Below are 20,316 nucleotides of genomic sequence, written 5' to 3'. Positions count from 1 at the left end.
GATTAGAAGGCTGGGCTGGGAGGGTAGGTAGGCTGGAACAATTAACTCGGGGAACTTCTCAGTCTCACCTGCTGAGAATGACCTCCAAGTATTATTGTAAAAAGCACAGGTGGCACTTGGCTACAGGGGGAGGTGTAAGTGACCCTGGGGTTAAATTTGAATTCGAGTCTCATTTCTGTTGTTTACCAGCAGTAGGAATCTGGCAAGTTCCAAAACCTCTGCATGACCATTCTCCTCGCTAGGAAATGGGGAGATAACAATCACTAACTAATAGGGTTGTTATGGACATTAATTGAGTCTTAATCTATGTAGTGAATTTAGAACAGGACCCAGCTGGCAGTAAGTGCTCGATAAATGTTAGCCACTATCATTCAGGTTAGATGATGAGTAGAACTTTCTAAGCGCTAGGTTGGAGAGCCTGAGACTCCGTTGCCAAGGGAGATGAGAGAACCTTTTCAAATATGGGAGCTCTGGCCCCAGGGATTGTCCAGAACCAGAATCTTGGCGCCTGCCTTTCCTCCACCGCACTCCTCTAACCCGGGGAAACCCACCCCCTGGCACAAGCGCGCCTCGGTGCCTTGAGCCTCCGGCGCGTCCACGTCTCCCGCGCTCCTCCCCAGGGCCTCCCTCCTGGCTCTCCACACCTGTCAGCCGCCCGCACAGCCTCCCACTGGTTCGAGCCTAGAGCCTCAGCTGCAACCTTTTGACGCCCTGGGTCCTAGTTCAGTGAGCCTTGCGTATCCCCCACGCTGCTCTCGTAAACAAAACCCAGCGTTGGAGCAGCCCCGCGGGCGGACAGGCGCGGGAGCCAGCTCGGTGCACTGTTAGCGCGCCCCGGGAGTCCCGGGCGAGCCAAGAGGCGATGGTGGCGGCCGTGGCGGCAGCGGCAGGCGGCTCAGCTTTGTTATGAATAGATGAAAGAGGCCACCTACACAGTAACCCAAATTACGAGACCTCCCTCCTCCCTATCTCACCGAATCAAGAGGGGAGGGGAGATGGGCGTGGAGGGAGGGAGGGAGGGCGGGCGGCCAGGAGGCGGAGGGCGGATGAGGAAGAGGATGAGGAAGGGGGCCAGTTGCATCCCACTTTCACAATGGAAAAGTGAAACGCACAAGCGCACCCAACCTCTCCAGCCCTCCCCGCCTGCCTCGCTCCCCTCCGCCCGTCCCCTCCCTTCCCTTCCGCGCCTCCCCGCGAGCGCCAGCGCTGCACAGAGGAACTCTCCGGAGAAGGAGGGCTAGGAGGAAGCGGCGCCGGAGCGCGCAGGGCTTGCCGCCGCCGCTGCTACACAGGCTGCCGGAGCGAGCCCGCCGCGCGCCGCCCTCCCCGCTCTCCTTCCCGGGCGAGCCGCGGGGATGAGGCGGCCGCGGGAGCCCGAGCGCGCGCAGGAGCCGCCGCCGCCGCCGCCCGCGTCTCCGTCGCCGCGCGCCTAAGCCGCCGCCGCTGCCGCGCGCCCTGCCCGGGGGCGGCCCCCGCAGCCCCATGGAGGTCTCCCGGAGGAAGGCACCGCCGCGTCCCCCGCGCCCCACCGCGCCGCTGCCCCTGCTTGCCTATCTGCTGGCGCTCGTGGCGCCCGGCCGGGGCGCGGACGAGCCCGTGTGGCGGTCGGAGCAAGCCATCGGAGCCATCGCAGCAAGCCGGGCGGACGGCGTGTTCGTGGCGAGCGGCAGCTGCCTGGACCAGCTGGACTACAGCCTGGAGCACAGGCTCTCGCGCCTGTATCGGGACCAAGCGGGTAACTGCACGGAGCCCGTCTCGCTGACGCCCCCCGTGCGGCCCCGGCCGGGGAGCAGCTTCAGCAAACTGCTGCTGCCCTACCGCGAGGGGGCGGCCGACCTCGGGGGGCTGCTGCTCACTGGCTGGACCTTCGATCGTGGCGCCTGTGAGGTGCGACCCCTGGGCAATCTGAGTCGCAGCTCCTTGCGCAGCGGCACCGAAGTGGTATCGTGTCACCCGCAGGGCTCGACGGCCGGCGTGGTGTACCGCGTGGGCTCCCAGAACCGCTGGTACCTGGCGGTGGCCGCCACCTATGTGCTGCCTGAGCCCGAGACGGCGAACCGCTGCAATCCGGCGGCCTCCGACCGCGACACGGCCATCGCGCTCAAGAACACGGAGGGGCGCAGCCTGGCCACGGAGGAGATGGGACGCCTCAAGCTTCGCGAGGGCGGGGGCAGCCTGCACTTCGTGGACGCCTTTCTCTGGAACGGCAGCGTCTACTTTCCCTACTACCCCTACAACTACACAAGCGGAGCCGCCACGGGCTGGCCCAGCATGGCGCGCATCGCTAAGAGCTCTGAGGTGCTGTTCCAGGGCCAGGCGGCCTTGGACTGCGGCCACGGCCACCCCGACGGCCGCCGCCTGCTGCTCTCCTCCAGCCTGGTGGAGGCCCTGGACGTCTGGGCGGGCGTATTCAGCGCGGCCACTGGGGAGGGCCAGGAGAGGCGCTCCCCCGCCACCACGGCACTCTGCCTTTTCAGGATGAGTGAGATCCAGGCGCGCACCAAGAGCTGCAGCTGGGACTTCCAGGCCGAGAACCACTGCGTAAGTCCTGCCACCGGAATGCTGCGGGGAGCGCTCCTGCTGCGGGGCCGCCGGGAAGGTAGTGGGGAGGGAGACCGGGTTGATATTTGTCAGGTCCCTGTGGCCGCCCGACGGTCTCTGAGACCTCGGGCTACTCTAAAGCACGGCCAGAGGCCCGCAAAGGGAGTGTAAAAAGGAAGGTGGAAAGGGTAGGAGTTAAGCTCAAAACTCTAGTGATTGCATCCCACTGTCATCGTTCTCTGTACAAACGTGGACGCTTGTTTGGGTTTGAGCCTCTCCAGGGAGCCTCTGGTCGCTCCCCCAGGTGTGTGGTCTTGGTTGGCTTGTGGCTTTGACCTTTTTCCTCAACAGGGTTACCAAACTCAGTGCCCTAGGCAGAGAAGCCATCGAACCTAAAAGACTTGCCACACCCCAGCCTTTCTACCCCTCTTCACGTGTGATGTGGTCTGAAGGGTTGGTAGCCTGCTCATCGTGGGCCAGTGCTACCCTGGAACAGAGGCTCAGGCTTGAGGGAACAGAACCCTGAGCGTGACCCAGTGCAAGGGGGCGGGGCTGTGGCTCTGCTGAGGGTATCGTTGTGGTCGCCAGCTGAGGGGAGAGGCTGGAGAGGTGGAGGTGGCTTTGTGAGTAAAAGCTTAACCCTGGAGGGGAGAGCAAGAGAAAGTGTTGGGAGTGCTACAGGCAGTTTCTGGGCTCCAGATTGCTGGTTCATGGGGCCCAGAGGCACCACCCAACCAGGCAAACGGCAGAGGTTCCCCCTGGGTTCCCAGGGCAGCCACAGCTTGACTCTTGAGATTGGCATTTCTTTGACTGGAAAATAAAGCGGCGGTTCAAGAGGGTCCAGTTGATGGGGATTACGGAGCCATTGTGCACTACTCTGGGGCGGTTTTCCTTCCAAGGCTGCTGGCACATCAACTCTACATATGGCTCCTGAGAGGGGAGCCTGCTGAGTGCCTCCTTTATAACTGGACAGAAATCAAAGAGCAGAAATTAACGGCTACAGGTGTTGCCATTGTTTTGGTATAAAATACATCAGAGAGGAAGGGGGAGAAGTCTCCACTTGGAAAAATGTGTTGTGTTGGTACATTTGTTGTGTAAGCATAGAGGGGATGTTGGCTTTAAGGTATATTTATAAGTATATGAAAAGACACCCCCACTCCCCTTCACACCCAGAGCACATCTTACCAAATATTAGCCCTATTATCCAGAAAGAAAAAACAGATCTTTTGCAAGGCCCCTTAGAATGATCATTTGTTTCTTTCTCCTTGCTCATCAGTTGTGTGCTGGGGCACACACATAAGGCCTTCATTTAGTTACTAATATAATTATGTTAAAGCATGAATAACACATCCTGCTAAATGTGTTCATCTTGCTATACAAGTACAATTTAATATTTAATACCTGTCTTCATGAGCTCTGTATTATCTGATAGTTTAAGTTTGGCAAAAAATCGTTGCCTTTGACTTCTCGGCTGAAAGACTTGAGAGTACCTCCATATATTACTTTGTGTCGAGTTTGAGGTATACTTGGTCTCTGTGGTTAATGACGAGACAGCTTGGAGGCCCGCAGCAGGTGATAACAGTAGAAGTCCAAGCTTTGCCATCTGACAGCTGTGTAGATGTGTGGAGCCAAAACATTTCTCTTGACTGCCTCTCTCTCTACCCCTTGCATCCTGGAGGACTTAGTTGCCTTTCAAACCCAGCAGGCACCCTGAATGCACTCAGGAGCCACGTTATGGCTCAATCAGGTGTTCCTACTTTCACTGGGATGAGGGGAAGGGAAGGTCAGAGAGCTGTTTATCATACTCACAGGGAGCTCCTGGGAGCTAGCTGCCCATTGGTCAATCAAAGAAGGGACAAACACATGCTGCTAAAAATCTGGAATTGGAAAAATAAATAATTAACTTAGGTTGCTCCACAGCATTTCTTGCTGCTGTTGTTTATTGAGAACTCCCAGTGTGCTCAGAGCTGTGTATTCTGAGAGACAGGGTCTCTACCCCCTGAGCTTGTCTTCCAAGTTAAATAATATACTCTGGTTCAAACAATAGTGTATCATGGCTGCACAGGTGGGAGCTTGGCGTTTTGCATTTTTTTTTTCATTTAAGTAAATTCCTTACTGCTCGTATGCATTAAAAAGCTGTAATGGAATTGAATTTCAAGGGGTTTGGGGGAAAAAAAAGGTCATTCTGATGAAAAAAGCTGACAGTTTTCTAACCTATTAAATAGATAGATAAGATACTTCAACAAATATTTGTTTGATGCCTGCTAGTGTACACAGCGCTCTATGCTGGGTGCCACTGATTTTGTCACTGAAAGGACAATAGCAGGTGGCAACCCCATTTAATGGGGTTATGGGATCAGTGTGCCCCTGTTGTCTCTCAGAACAATGATGTCATTTGATTGTGTTCTGCATTTTATTTTCAGGTTTTCAGTGTTTCGGGAAAAGAATGCTGAATTATAAGTGCCTAAAACAGGAGACAAAACTTGAAACACTCTAGAGGGAGTCTCAGTAGATGTTTACAGTGATTCCTTCAGAGCAGACACAGTGATTTTAACAGTAATTCACAGGCAGCAAGGCACAAGGGGCTAGATTTGCTTGCCTTCTGCTCCTACTGGGTGATTGTCTCTTATTTTCCATCTTCAGTCAGCCACGCATAGTAGAGTGACAGGAGTGACTGGGTTGTGTTTTCTCATTTCTTGGTTCTCTTATCTTTTGACGGCTGATTCTCTTCCCTTCAGCGTCTCCTGCTAAGGATTAATTTATGAGATGCTTGTGCAGTGAGTGTGCACTCAGCCGTTCACACACTGGACCATTACTTTTTTTGTCTTGCCTCCAACTTTGAATCCCTTTCCACAACTATAGCAGGTTAGCTTCAGCCTGCAGAAGTGCCAAGGCAGCCAATTTCTATAGCCCTTCCATGATAACCCTAACAAATATTTGTATGGCACTTCCCCATATTTTATTTCTTTTAAGCCCCTCATCAAGTCTAAGGTTGATTCTATGAGGAAGATTCCTATGTACCTTATGAGGAAGCTCGAGATCAGTTAAGGAACTTGCTCAAGATAGCAAGTGAGCATCAGAGCCTCCCGCTTAAACCCAGGTCTCGCAATATCTACTTCTGTATTCTTTCCAGCACTCTGGTGCTTCTCAAACTTTCCCTTCAAAGTCCTCTAATTAGAGGCAGCATCCAACCTCCCCTAGGATGTGGGGTTGAGACTAGAGGGTGCCCCTTGAAGTGTGTTTTAAAACTTAATGTGATTTTTTTTCATTCTGTTCCATACCATATCTATGTGCTAGGTTAACATAAAAAATGTATGTTGTAAACTATGGTCAAGTTAATTTAACTTTCTCTTATCTCTGAACTCCTGCTGCTGTTGGCATACCAATACGCTGGTAGAAAAGGGTGTGTATTTGAGTTTTGAAGTCCTACTGTTCCAGACTGTTTGGCTGCCATAGTTGGGTCCTGGGGTTGCTTTTGTTTTAAACATGGTGGCCACCCTCTCTGTAGACATGGAAAGTGGTGTATTTTCTTACTGTGTTGGCCAATAGGACTGATTCTTCTAGTTCATTCTATCCCTTGTGGGGAGACACACCCCCTTCTTCCTCACTCACATAATCCCAAAGCCTGACATAATTTAACTGTCATGCAGACAACCACAGAACACTCACATGCTCTCCAACAGACAGTAAGCCAAGACACTTCTCACCACTGTGTGCAGAAGTGACGTCCCTGGACCACTCGGCAGTGCAGCCTTGTTGACCTCAAAATCCGCAGTTTTCCTGTGTTGTTTATTTCTCCTTTAATTTCTGTTACGACCCTGTCTAGCCACTTTGCAGTCTCTAGACTAGATGATGAATTTTACCCTCATTCATATATCTGATATGCAATGGGGGATTTAAAAACCTCAACACCCACTTAGAAAGTGGGGAAAAGCAATCATAGGTACTGCTACTGGATAGTTATGATGGCAGGCTTTGTGCTAAGCACTTTATGTGCCTTATTTTTGGTTGATTCTCATACTCACCGTATGGGGCAAGGACAGTAGTTACTATTATGATTTTATGATGAGAGATGGAGACCTAGAGAGCTTGGGTTAGGCTTCACAACTGGTGAAGGGCAGATGATTTAGAACCTGAATGGTCTCTCTTGAGGACCTGAGCTTTTAACACACTGCCGTGGACAGTCCAGCACCACAAACATTGGGTTCTGGTGTCAGTCCTGTCCTGCATGGAGCAATCTAGGCTCTTGTGACTGCTCTGATGAGATCAGCTATTTGTGGACATAAGGCAATAGAACAGAGAATCCTTGAGTGTGAACTGAGTTTCTGGGTCTGCATATTTGAATACCTGAAGTTCAGACTCTGGGAGGGTTGTAGTTCCTCAGTTGTCAATTTGTGGACAGTATTGGCACTCTTTGTATGCGGGCTTATAAACAACCTCAGAAAGAACCATGGGAACTTGAAAGACTGCTCCTGGTTTTCATTCGTGGATACAACCTAGCTCATAAACTAAATCCAGAGATTTAAATCCTAAGTCTGGCTTACTGGCACTCTTGTCTTTATTAGTGGCCACAATTAAAATATAAGTCCCAGAAGGTCAGGAACCTTGTAACATTTTGTTCTCTGTTGAACCCAGAGTACCTAGCATAGTATGTTAAGAATAGTTTAAGAATCATATCTGTTGAATTAATAAATGAATGCAGTTGGAGGATCGTGTTGGAAATGTTTTCTATACTTAGCAGCAACACTTTCCTGAATCTGGCCACCTTATACTCCCTTAACCACTGTCTAAGGTCTGATGTGTTGGGGCCTCTCTTTTTCCTAGTCTTATGCTGTCTGGCATCCTCCACTTCTCTAGCTCTTCCCATAAGTCTCCATTCACTGGACTAGCCAGGCTTCTGGTCTTGCCAATCTGGGAGTTAACTTTGAATTTAGAAACTCAGCATGGTTGGAACTTCTATGGTATAAGTTATTAATGTGAGTGATTTGAGTGATTATGCCTTTCAGTGCCAAGAGGAAAGGGCTTTATGCTGTAGGACTGTGGTTCTCAAAGTGTAGTCTTTAGACCAGTAGCATCAGCATCATCTGGGAATTTGCTAGAAATGCAGATTCCTGGGCCCCACATCAGACTTCCTAAATCAGAAACTCTGAGAGTGGGGGGTAGGAAGCTGTGTTTTAATAGGCTCTCAAGCTGATTCTAATACGATTCAGATTTTAGAACCACTGCTGTAAGGCAACAGAATTTTCCTTGTATTGCAGCTGAGGTACCTGGGATAAGACTTGTCCCTTTTTTTCATTGTAGCTTTACTCAGGGTTAAATAAAGTAACCAATTCATTCCACCACCCACATATTCCTTACTTTCCTCTAATTGCTCAAAGGAGATACCTAGGAAAACTTCTAAAGTGTCACCATTTTTGAGCTTAAAATTTGAGTCTCAAGAACCTGTAGGTCATAGTTTAATTAGCTCCTTCACTCTTGCATACAACAGTCTATTTGTGTTTCCTTCCAGGATGTGGGGGGAGAGTTCTAGAGTCTTCCACTCTGCTGCATATCAGAACCAGTCCCACACCAAAATTCTCTCCAAGGGTCTACTCTTTACAACGTCAAACCTGATACCAATTTCTATCCTAATCAGGCACAGTTGGTGGCACAAAACAGAGATCTACATAAACAAGCTCAAACAAGGTGATGGGGAATTCAGTGGATAGGAACACGTGGAATTACATGGAAATCTAGGGATAGGAGCAGTGCTGTGCAGTGTGCAGTGGCTACACGCACAGACTCTGGGGCCAGGTCAGCGGCACCAAAGCTGCCGCTTTCCAGTTGTGTGACCTTGGACAAATTATTTAACCTTTCTGTGCCTTAGTTTCTTTATCTATAAATGGGAACCCTATTTGCTTTTGGGAATTTGGTCTGGATTAAGGAGTTACTATGTATAAGATGAACACTACTTGACCTTTAGTAAATGCTATGTATTTACTGTTATCACCATCATGATTATTAATAATTTTAGGATGGGGCTCTCTGATACAGAGTTGGGAGGAGGTTCTGGACTCAAGGCAGCTGGAAGGCGCTCAGCAGCAAGAAGTGTGATGGATGCTCATTCTGAGGTTTCATTATCACCATGACAGCCTGGCTGCTTCCCTCCATCCTGCTACCAAATGGCTACCTTTGCTCCCTCAAACGTCTGCCCTTCACCGCCTCCACCTGAATGTGCTTCAGCCTGACTTGATCCCCACTCTACCTCTCAGCAGCATTTAACCATCTGCATCTGCTACCAGCTGGCAACAATTTTCTACTTTATTTAGTTCAAATTGCCAGGAAAGAGATAGAATGGGAACCAACTCATCTCTTCACTCCAGATGATGAGCCCTAGTTCAAGGTAGGGATTTGTTGCCCTTGGGTCAGGTACTGACCCCTGGTCCAATCAGAAGAAGGAAGACCATGATGGTCCCCAGTAAGTGGTGTGGGCAGATTCCCTTGGAGTGGAATGGAATAATAGAAAAGCTACACCGTGACCACTGTGTTGACCACTGTGTTGACCACAATAGCATGGTACCATCTTTACCTCACTTCAAGCTTCTTGATTACCTCTGTCTTCCTTGAACATATGGTGGCACTTCACTGATGAACACTGAGACCTGCTCTCAGAAATCCCAAAGTCTGCTGGGAAACAATTTATAGGCACCATGGGTCTAACCTGTTTGTGGGAGCAGGGGAATGGTAGTAGTAAGATTTTAATCACTTGTGCTCATAGTTTTTCTTAGCATTTTCATCAAGATAAAAAATTAAAACTAACTTACATACTGTCTCAAAACCTAACAGAATTGTGACGTATGTTTCACAGTTTCTGTAGTTGATTCTCATATGGGTTTGACTGTTTACTCAATAGTTACATGGAGGGCTCTCCTCAGAGGAGTGATGAGGGAGATTTGACTCCAGCAATCCCCACTCCACCAATGCTTTTATGCAAAAGTCAGCAGAATTTTTCTGTAAATGTCAGATCATCAATATCTCAGGCTGTGCAGGCCACATAGAGTCTGTTGCCGTTGCTCAACTCTGCTACTGAAGTGTGAAAGGAACTATAGGCAATAGATAAATGAACCAGCACAGTGATGTTCCAATAAAATTTTGTGGACACAGGATCTGAATTTCCTGTATAATTTTCACTTGTTATAAAATATTCTTCTCTTGATTTATTTTTCAACCATTTAAAAATGTAGAAACTATTCTTAGATTGGGGGGCCATTCAAAATAACAGGCAGCAGGCTAGATTTGGCCCACAGCTGGTAGTTTGCTGACCCCTGCTGTTACAGAAAGGGTGAGAGTAAAACCTTTGTGCTGGAAGATGTCATATGAGATGTAGCAAAAAGATTCCATTTAAGCCCCAAGAAGGAGCATCAGGCTCAGCGTAGGAGGACCTGGGAGGCTTCAGATGTGCTGCTGGAGCCACAGCTTGAAGTCCAGTGAAGAAGGCAAGGGAGGGAGTTCCAGAGAGAGGGCACAGCTTGTGCACAAGCAGGAAGTTGAATGAGCTGATGAACTGCAGGTAACCCACCCTGGCTTCGGGGTGTCCAGAAACAAGTGTGCAGGGCCAGATGGCGAAGGGTTTAATGAGAATGGCAGAGGTAGCTGGATTTTATCCTGATGGTCAGTCGTTTTCAGACTTTCCAAACCTGATCTTTAAAATAAATCTTAACCAGAAGCTCCCAGTATGTTAACAAATCATCATTGACCTGCTGTTCTGGGTGATGCTGTTGCCAAGTGCTGGGACTCGGGGTGAAGCTGGGGTTGGGAGGTTCCCAGCATCCTGCAACTCACCCCATCCTCACCCATGCCTGTCCCTGAAGCATCTCAAAGGAACTTTTAGGATTCTGCTGAGCAGGGTGTGAAAACCATGGCTTATGGCTGATAGTGGTTAACAGTAGGGCTCAAAGCAGGCATGATCCAACTGTGTTCTAGAGAAATCACTCAGAACGGATGAGGCAAGATGAGAGGCCAAACAACTGATCAGGATAATCACTGGTACACACAAATACTTTTTTTAATATACTTTTATTGAAGTACAGTCAGTTTATAATGTATGAATTTCTGGTGTACAGCATAATGCTTCAGTCATACAGGAACATACATATATTTGTTTTCATATTCTTTTTCACTGTAAGTTACTACAAGATATTGAATATAGTTCCCTGTGCTATACATTATAAACTTGTTGTTTATCTATTTTATGTAATTAGTTAGTATCTGCAGATCTCAAGCTCCTAATTTATCCTTTCTCACCCTTTTCCCCCACCCCAGTAACCATAAGTGTGTTTTCTGTGTAAGTCTGTTTCTGTTTTGTAATTAAGTTTGTGTCTCTTTTTTTCTTTTTAAGATTCCACATATGAGTATCATATGGTATTTTTCTTTTTCTGGCTTACTTCACTTCGAATGACATTCTCCAGGTCCATCCATGTTGCTGCAAATGGCATTATTTTATTTTTTATGGCTGAGTAGTATTCCGTTGTATAAATATACCATAACTTCTTTATCCAATCATCTGTCAATGGACATTTAGGTTGTTTCCATGCCTTGGCTATTGTAAATAGTGCTGCTATGAACATTGGGGTCTATGTGTCTTTTTGAATTAAGGTTCCCTCTAGATATATGCCCAGGAATGGGATTGCTGGATCATAAAGTAAGTCTATTTTTAGTTTTTTGAGAAATCTCCATACTGTTTTCCATAATGGCTGCACCATACTACATTTCCACCAGCAGTGTAGGAGGGTTCCCTTGTCTGCACACCCTCTCCAGCATTTATCATTCGTGGACTTTTTAAGTGTTGGTCATTCTGACTGGTGTGAGGTGATAACTCATTATAGTTTTGATTTGCATTTCTTTGATAATTAGCCATACTGAGCGTTTTTCCACGTGCCTATTGGCCATTTGTATGTCTGCATCGGAAAATTGCTTGTTTAGGTCTTCTGTCCATTTTTGGATTGGGTTGTTTGTTTTTTTCTTATTAAGTTGTATGAGCAGTTTGTATATTCTAGAAATAAGCTTTTGTCTGTCTCATCTTTTACAAATACTTTCTCCCATTCTGTAGGTTGTCTTTTAGTTTTGCTTATGGTTTTCTTTGCTGTGCAAAAGCTTTTAAGTTTAATTAGGTCCCATTTGTTTATTGTTGCTTTTATTTCTATTGCCTAGGTAGATTGTGCTAGGAGAACATTGCTGAGATTTATGTTGGATAATGTTTTGCCTATGTTTTCTTCTAAGAGGTTTATAGTGTCTTGTCTTATGTTTAAGTCTTTAAGCCATTTTGAGTTTATTTTTATGTGTGGTGTGAGGGAGTGTTCTAACATCATTGATTTACATGCAGCTGTCCATTTTTCCCAACACCATTTGCTGAAGAGACTGTCTTTACTCCATTGTTTGTTCTTGCTTCCTTTGTCAAAGATTAATTGACCAAAAGTTTTTGGATTTATTTCTGGACTCTCTATTCTCTTCCATTGATCCATGTCTGTTTTTGTACCAATATTATGCTGTTTTGATTCTTGTAGCTGTGTAGTATTGTCTGAAGTCTGGGAGGGTTATTTCTCCAGCATCATTCTTCTTCTTCAGTTATGCTTTGGCAATTCTGGGTCTTTTGTGATTCCATATAAATTTTAGGATTATTCTAGTTCTGTGAAAAATGTCCTGGGTAATTTGATAGGGATCACATTCAATCTGTAGATTGCTTTGAGTAGTATGGCTATTTTAACTGTATTAATTCTTCCAATCCAAGAGCATGGGATATTTTTCCATTTCTTTAAGTCATCTTTAATTTCCTTAGTGTTTGGTAGTTCTCTGCATATAAATCTTTCACTTCCTTGGTCACAAATACTTCTTGAGTTCCTTTTATGTGCCAAGCACTGTGTGAAAATATTTCCATCAGTAGTAAATAGAGTCGACAATAAAATATGTAGCAAAGGAAGTTATTTCCATATTGAAATGATAGCTGGCACTTCTAGAGCAGCTGCTTTGCATTAAGTATTCTAAGGAAACACTTTCCCAATGGTAATGCCCTGAATCCTCACCATAGTCTTAAGTGATGGGTAGTGCCATTAATTCCATTTTACAAGTAAGGAAACTGAGGCACAGGCTCAGATTGGGGCTATGGAGGAAATAAGAGGATGTAACATCTGTGTTAGTTAGTTGAGGTGTTGGGGAAGGTTGCATTGACACCAAGAAGATGAGAAAGGATGGTTGCAGACATCCCCATGGAGAGCTGGGAAGTGAGCACTCCAAGCAGACTGGGGAGCAGAGCCTCAAAAGGGGAAATGACTTGGTCATTTTGAAGAACAAAGGCCAGTGCAGTTGAGTTTAGGGAAGTGGGTAATTTGATAGGATCAGGGCCGGGGAAGGTGGGGGAGACGGGAGAATATTAGGAGAGGAGGTTGGGGAAAGAAGCAGCAGCCAGTCTTGTAGGCCTTTGCAGGCTGTGGGAAGGAGATGTATATTTTTTTCCTCAAAGCTTAGAAGGGCCTTTGAAAGGAAGTGAAATGACTGGATTTGAATTCCTAAATAGTGGTTACCCTGTCGGGAATGGATGAAACTTGGCCTCAGAGGAGTCAGGAAACTTGCAGGAGGCTCTGAAGTAGAAATAATGGCACTTTGAGTTAGAGTGGTGGCCACAACGAACGTGGAGAGAAACAACTGGATCCCATGGGTGACAATCATCCAACTCAGGGATGTTGGAGACCTGAACTGGGGGGCGGCAGTAAGGGTGGAGAGGAGGGATTAGATGAAATAGGCTTTTAAGACATAGAATTGAGAGGTGTTGGTGACCAGTTAGTTTAATTTTTATTGCTTTTTAGATACGTTTGGAACAGCCAGAAAGAACAACTAAGCAAGCAGTTGGCAATGAAGTGAGGAACTGGTCAGCCTTTGTGGAGGGCCTGCCATGTGTCAGGCCTTGTGTTGGGCTCAACATGGTGCTGTTGGGGCTGTAAGTGCCTTGAGGGGCGTGGCCAGGCGTGTCTCATCCTTGTTTCCCAGGCATCCATAATGCCATTTAATGCACGGTGGGCCCTCAATAAATCTTCGTTGAACTGGAGAGAAGGTCCTCTCCCTCTAGTGGAGGAGATGTGCTGAGGGGACGCACAGTGCGATCAGAGCTTCCCAAGTCCCTGGAGCTGTGTTTATAGGAAGCCTGGAGGGAAGGCTGCTTCCCTGAGACTTCCTCACAGATGAGGCTGGAATCCTGGTCTGTCCCTTCTGCCCCGCAACATGGTCTTGGAAGAGTCCACTTGAGAAGTACGTTCTCTAACACACCAGCTGCTCCTAATTATTCTGCATTGACATCCTTCTGAGGCTCCTTCTCCATCAGGGACTGGTTTTAGAAATTGGATTCCTCGTGCTGCCCTTGCTTCTCTAAGGCAGCAGGAGGGCGAGGTAGCCCAGAGCGTTGTCACCCTGTATCAGCCTCCTGTGCTTGGCAACATCTCTGTGCCCCTAACCCAGGGGTTCCTCACTCTATGGAGCCCTTGTGCTGTGGGTGTTGGGTGAAGCCTGTAGACCCCTCCTCAGAATAATGGTTTTAAACACATACAATAAAAAAAAAGAGAGTTGCAAAATGAACCAATTATGTTGATACACAGATATATCAAAATGTATTTTCCAATTTCAGATAGAGCAAACATCTTAACACATTAAATAGCAAGATCTAGGAGTGGTAACTACAATAATTTCAAAGCAGAGATAAGCACAAACGATATTTTGAGATACCTCGGACAACTATAAAATGTTACAAAAATATCTGATTTCTTTTAGTGACAAAGTCAAAAGTTCAGTTAATATGACTGTGGCCTGAATTCATAATTAAAGGAGATGTGAAATTAAATCATTTAGAGTTCGCTGAAATAGGATTTGTTTTTCTCATCCATTTTCCTGGATCCCATGAATTCTGGCCATGAACTGTGGATGTCAGTGGAGCCCCCACCCAGCTACTCACTCAGTTACTGTGTGTTTCAGGCACCAGTGACAAAATGTTACATTTTATTTCAAAACTCATTTGATTGGCTTATTTTGACAATAGGGAGTTTAGTCCCATCGGTATTTTACAGGTCAAGGACTTGGCCAAGAGCCAAGTGCTCCCTAAATGGATGGGATGGAGTGGGTGGGTGGGTAAAGATGCCTTAAAAAGGTTAAATAACTGCTTAGAGATTCACAGCTCCTAAGTAATAGAGCTTGAACTTGAACCCATTTTTTTTTTACCCTAAATCTTTTGTTCTTTCTCTTCCATGCTACCACTATGTTGTTTTTACTTTCAAGAGTTAGTCCAAGGCAAGGCCTTGTTCATAAATTATACCGTTCTAATCATGAGAAAAGAACAGTCCCACTATTCTTTGCTTTCGTTAGAGAATACCAAAATACCTAAAGTATTTTGTTTTCCTCTGAAAGCCTCATTTTAAGTACACTGAGTCTGTAGACTGTCTATAGACTGAGATGGCAAAAGACCCAGAAACTGTCTCTTCCAAGCTGTCATTGAGCTATAGATAAGCAATTTAGAGAAAGCCAAGCTACATGGTAGTAGGAGTAGGTAGGTTGGTATTGTTCCCCAAGGCAGAACCAAGGCCCAGTGTTTACCAGGGGCAAATTTTGGCTCAGTGGAAGAACTCTGAAATGATTAGACTTACTTAGCAATGTACCAAGATTGCCTGGTGAGATATTGACTAAAAGCATTCAAACATTGATCCATGTGTTTATTCATTCATTCAATAAATGTTTATTGACAACTTACTGCATGCCAGATTCTGAGGTATATGCTGCATTCAGAGTGTAGAATAACATAAACTATTGTAGGGCTTAGAGTCTCCGGGGAGACAGACATTGAATGAAAAAAATTTAAGCAATGTAATTATTTTCAAGGAAACAAATGGAGTGTTATGAGGTAGGGATAGGAAGATCTATAGTCATGTGTCCCTGAGAAGGTAACACTGAACTTGAAACACGAAAGATTAAAGGGGGGAAAAAGCCTACAAAGAGTGAAGAGAAGGGAGATAGAAGAACAGCATGTGCAAAGGCCCTGAGGCAGAAAGATGGCAACTGATGTTAAAGAGTCTTGAGAGAAAGATACTGTGGGAACTGAAGCAGATTAAAGGAGAATGGAATAAGCAATGAGTCTGAAGAAGCAGGCTGATTAGGTAGAACTTGGAGAGGCATTTGGATTTAATTTTAAGTTTTGAAAGCCGTTGAAGAATTTTAGGCAAAGAAGTATCATGGCCTGTCGTATATTTTAATGGCTTACTCTGGCAACTAGATGGAAAATAGATTGTAGGTTGAAAGAGACCAGGAGGCTCTTGCAGTAGATCAGGAACAAGATGATGGGGGTTTGAACTGGGTGGAGACCATGGAGATGGAGAAGGTAGACTTGAGTTTGTTGGGAAGTTTAGCTGAGATTTGTCATGCATTGGATGTGAAGAGTGATGGAAAGAGAGAAACTGAGGGTGATTGGTGGTGCCATTCACCACGATGGAGAAGATAGCGAGGAAGGAGGGAGGGAAGAGGTGTCTGGATAACCATTTTCCAGAAACTGAAGCCTTGTGATAGATTCCATTGGTTCTCAAAGAAGATGATGCCACTTATTTAGAGGGTATTTAGAAATGTGGGGGAGGGAGTTTTTGCAATAGTATAAATGATGCAGGCGGCCAGTGGCATTTCATGGGCAGTAATCAAGGATGCTAAAAGTCCTACATCACAAAGGGCAGTCCCCATAATGAAGAAATATCTCCTCTAGAACACCAGTAGATTCCTTGTGGAAAAACATTGGTGGACTGAGTCTCTCGCAACTCTAAGAATTTAGGAAAATGCATTTTTTTTTTACACTATCAGCCAATCATATATTTTTGTGAATTGCTTGAGTTAAGGAGTCTTTTCATAAGTAATTGGCTGAAATGAGCCACAAGTAGGGATGGAGATTTAGATGGGGGATAGGGGTGTAAATAGGCAAAAGGAAGGATAAATCTTGGAGAATGGGACTTTGGTGGTAGGTAGGGCTGGGAGGCTGGAGTACTGGGACCCTAAGAGGGAGGGAGGCAGGTGGAGCATGTGGGAGGATGTAAAATACAAACTCTGTCACTTCACATGTTTCCTGTGGCTCTATTGCACGCTCCCCCCACCCAACCCACCCCGCTTGCCTGGTGTAGAGGCTGCCCGGGTATGTCCCTAAACTTCCCTTTATTCTACCTGCTCACGTTGAACTTTTCCTTTTGATTATTTGAGTCCCCAAAGTAAATTCTCCCTTCAGATGGTCAGAGAGATACCATAAACTTAGAACCTGATCAATGCTGTAGTCTAGAAGAATAAAGAAAAGTGACAGGAGCCTTAATGGCTAATAAAACCACCATCTAACTTGGGTGAATAGTTATTCTTTCTGTTCTCTGGCTTGGTAAAAGATGGTTTTCTAATTATTTTCGCACATGATTTCATTTGGGCCTCACAACAATGTTAATAGGCAGGGCATGTGTTATTACTGGGTCCATTTTATAGATTTGGTTATTGAGGTTCAGGGGCTTGCCAGTCAAGCTGCCTGTTAGGGACTGAATGGGCCAGAACTTGGGTGTAGGGCTCCTGCTGAGGTTTTCTAATGGCAAGTGGGCTCCTTGGTAGGTAATAGGAAATGATGAAGAAACTGCTTCAAAGAAGTGTGTGCCAAAGAGGAGCAGACTGCAGAATCAACTGCCCAAAATGCAGATTATCAGTGTGTGAGAAGTTCCTAGGCACCCAGGTGGGATTCGCCCTGGCCCTTTAAGGCAAAACCCAAATAAGGGAGTCCTTTTAGCACCTTGGGGGTCAAAGACCCGATTCTTGCTGGCTCCCCAACACCCGAGGCCCCACTTTTGTGCACATTTCCTACAGCTGTTCCCGTAATAGCTCCAGCGTGGCTGTGAGTGCCCTGTGTGAGCCTTGCTGAGTCAGGTCATCTTCTGGATGGTAGAGGCAGAGCCACATGTTACTTAAGTTCAGAGTGGCATTCACACCCTAGAATACAGGGCTGGCGCCCCCTGGAGTTGTGTACTGCATACTGGGCAGGAGGGGATCTGCAGTCAATGAAAGATAGTATAAAGGAGCTACAGGAGGAGAAGCTGTTCCCTCATAATACAGCCACATGTGATATGGTTCCTTGTATACTCACACACACACTCTGACACACATCAGTGCTCACCTCTTCCCAGTAGCTTTGAATCCACTTTGGTGTGTCAAGCCCAAGGCTCTCTTTTTCAGCCCAAACGTCATTTGAGACAAAGTAGCTTTTCCCTCCAACTAAAAAAAAGTTTCCCTCTGTGAGAGCGGGCTCAAGTGTAGGCGGGACGTGTGGTTAGACATGGCAGGCAGGAGAAACAGAGTGACAACTCTGAGGGAACCGAGAAAGCCCAAAGGGGAGACAAGGTTTAGAGCTAAATCAAGATTGGATTTTGTCATGAAAGGCAGAACTGGCAAAAGCATCATTACAAGGCATTAACCTTGTTACACACAGAAGAACAAGCAGAGGCTGGGATTCAGAAATAAATTACACATAATAAACTAGACAGAATAGGCTGAGAGCAACATTAGCGATTATGCCCTGAGGGGAGAGAAGGGCAAGGCAGAAAATACGCCAAAAAAAAAAAAAAAAAAGTTAAAAATAATCCCTGGACACAGGGGGCCCACTGCACTATTTCTCCCCTTTTTCTACTTGGCAACCTGGGTAGTAATTTCACTTTTGTGAGGAGGTTTCTCTGGAGCCTGTCTTTCTTTTGTTTTCATTTGCTGAAATGAGCAAAAGAGAGCCATTCAAAGGGTTCCTTTTTCCATTCACAGAGACCTGTCCATCTCTGTGCGTTTCCAGCACAAAAGAATCCATTTCCATTCAGCCAGAGCAGCCCTTGGGGTTTACGTGAGGTGCAAGCCCGCTCTTTCCTATTTACTTCCAGACTCACTCTTGTAGTTGGCTACACAATCCTGACTGTGGCCAGGGCCCCTCTGAGGAGCAAGCACTTGGATAGTTCCTGGTCCCTCGTAGCAGAGGAAAAGCTCCAGTCTAGTGCCACGTACAATAGCTGTGACTCTCATTTCTTACACAGGGACTTGCTTTGGATTGTAAGTAACAGAAAACCTAATCAACAGCTGCTTAAACTGTGACATCTATTGTTAGTAAAAAGTTTAAAGGTTGGAAGTCTGTGCTCAGCAGTGTCCTCAAGAACCCAGGGTCTTTTTTCCTTCCCCTGCACCTATCTGTTGGTTTTCCTCTTCTATCTTGAATGTCCGAGAAGCAGAATGGTTGCTGCCACTCTGCAGGGATGGCCTCACATCACACATTTCAAAGGAAGGAAGTGAGGGAAGAGGCCACATGGGCATTCCTCAAGAGCCTCCTCTTATCAAAGAGGAAACTTACTCTGAGAAGCCCCTCCAGGGGAGTTCTTGCATCTCACTGGCCCAGACTGGACCACATGGCCACCCCTAGCTCTAAGGGGTAGGAAAGCAAGTACCAGGCAATGGGGAGTGGGATTACTGTGTGAGTTAGACTGAGCATGGTTTCCCCAGGCTTGGGTTCATTGCTACTGAACAAAATTAGGGCTTTGTGGCAAAGAAGAAGGTGGGAAAAACTGCCATGAGTGTGGCAGCAACTGTTTGTGTTTTAAATAAGGTAATGATAGTAAACGTGAATTGCATGTTACTATGTGCCAGACACTGTTCTAAGCTCTACTGAGGCTTGTATCCTAACCCATTCAGTCCTCATGGCGAGTCTGTGGCATAAATGCTGTTATCATCAGTTCCACTGTATAGCAGAGGAAACTGAGAGGTGAAATAACGTGCACAAAATTAGTTAAAAAGTGACAGAGCCAGGATTCAAAGCCTGGAGGCGCAGCTCACTACCCTATGCTGGCCTTATTAGTTGGAGTATTATAAAATACCCCAAGTAGCACATAGTAAGTGCAAGTTACTAATAATAATACCAGCTAACATGTATCAACATGTTACTATTACTGCTATCATTATTATCTCTCCTTCATAACCACTGCCAATCAGGCACCATTGACCTTATTCACAGCTAAGAAAGCCAACCCCCAACAGGGTTCAATAAATTGCCAAGATCACTCAGTGGGTGAGAACCAACTAGGAATGCAAACCTAACCTCTCTGACCCCCTAGTCCCAAGTGCTTTGCTCTACGCCACCTGCTTTCAAGTTTGGGAACATTGATTTAATGGCTATACTACTTACCTGTGCTATTGATCTAGGACTTAATTTGGAAAACTGCAATTATTGAGAAATAGTCAGAAGTCAGGGAAGGATAACTAGAGAGAATGGGACAGTAGTTTAGAAGCAATTTTCTCCTTGTTCCTTTTCAGCTTTTGAGCCACTGCTAGTTTTTTTGGAGCCCGTCTTTCACAAACAGATGATCTCATCTCACCTCGGCAAAGGCTAACTGTGATGTCATGGTTCTTGGCTAATCTGAATAGCTACAGTTATAAAGCACCTACTGTATACCAGATATGGGAGTTCACTGCCCCATTTGGTCCTTGTGGATGGATAATCAACAATCCACAGTCATTACTCTTTCTGAGTCGTGGGATGAGGGAGAATGGAGTCCTCTAGCCAAAGACAGTGACTTTAGAACATCCCAGATGCCCAGACAGATGATGTCCAATTCTCTGAGTTAAGCACTTCTGGGATGCTCAAATATTTAATAAAAATAAGATGTGTGGTCAGCTGATCTTAAGTTTGAACAATTCTGGTTTTATTTTAAAGCAAGATGTGTGGTGTGATTTTAA

General features: G+C 46.0%; 1 protein-coding gene across 2 annotated transcripts in view; it reads left to right on the top strand.

Moving 5' to 3' along the window:
- Positions 1–1,094: 1,094 nt before the first annotated feature.
- The window catches only part of PLXNC1 (plexin C1), a 138,864-nt gene continuing 119,642 nt past the window's right edge, over positions 1,095–20,316 (top strand). Inside the window, exon 1 of one of the 2 annotated variants that reach the window (XM_006197949.3) lies at positions 1,095–2,541. In XM_006197949.3, coding sequence (XP_006198011.2) covers positions 1,483–2,541 — 1,059 coding nt within the window. In that variant the 5' untranslated portion in view covers positions 1,095–1,482. The remainder of the gene's footprint in view (positions 2,542–20,316) is intronic. The other variant, XM_072973227.1, reaches the window with a different exon arrangement.

Source organism: Vicugna pacos, chromosome 12, assembly GCF_048564905.1.
Source record: "Vicugna pacos chromosome 12, VicPac4, whole genome shotgun sequence".
NCBI lineage: Eukaryota > Metazoa > Chordata > Mammalia > Artiodactyla > Camelidae > Vicugna > Vicugna pacos.
The sequence above is the reverse complement of the archived record's forward strand: the minus strand, read 5'-3'. Positions and strand labels throughout refer to the sequence as shown.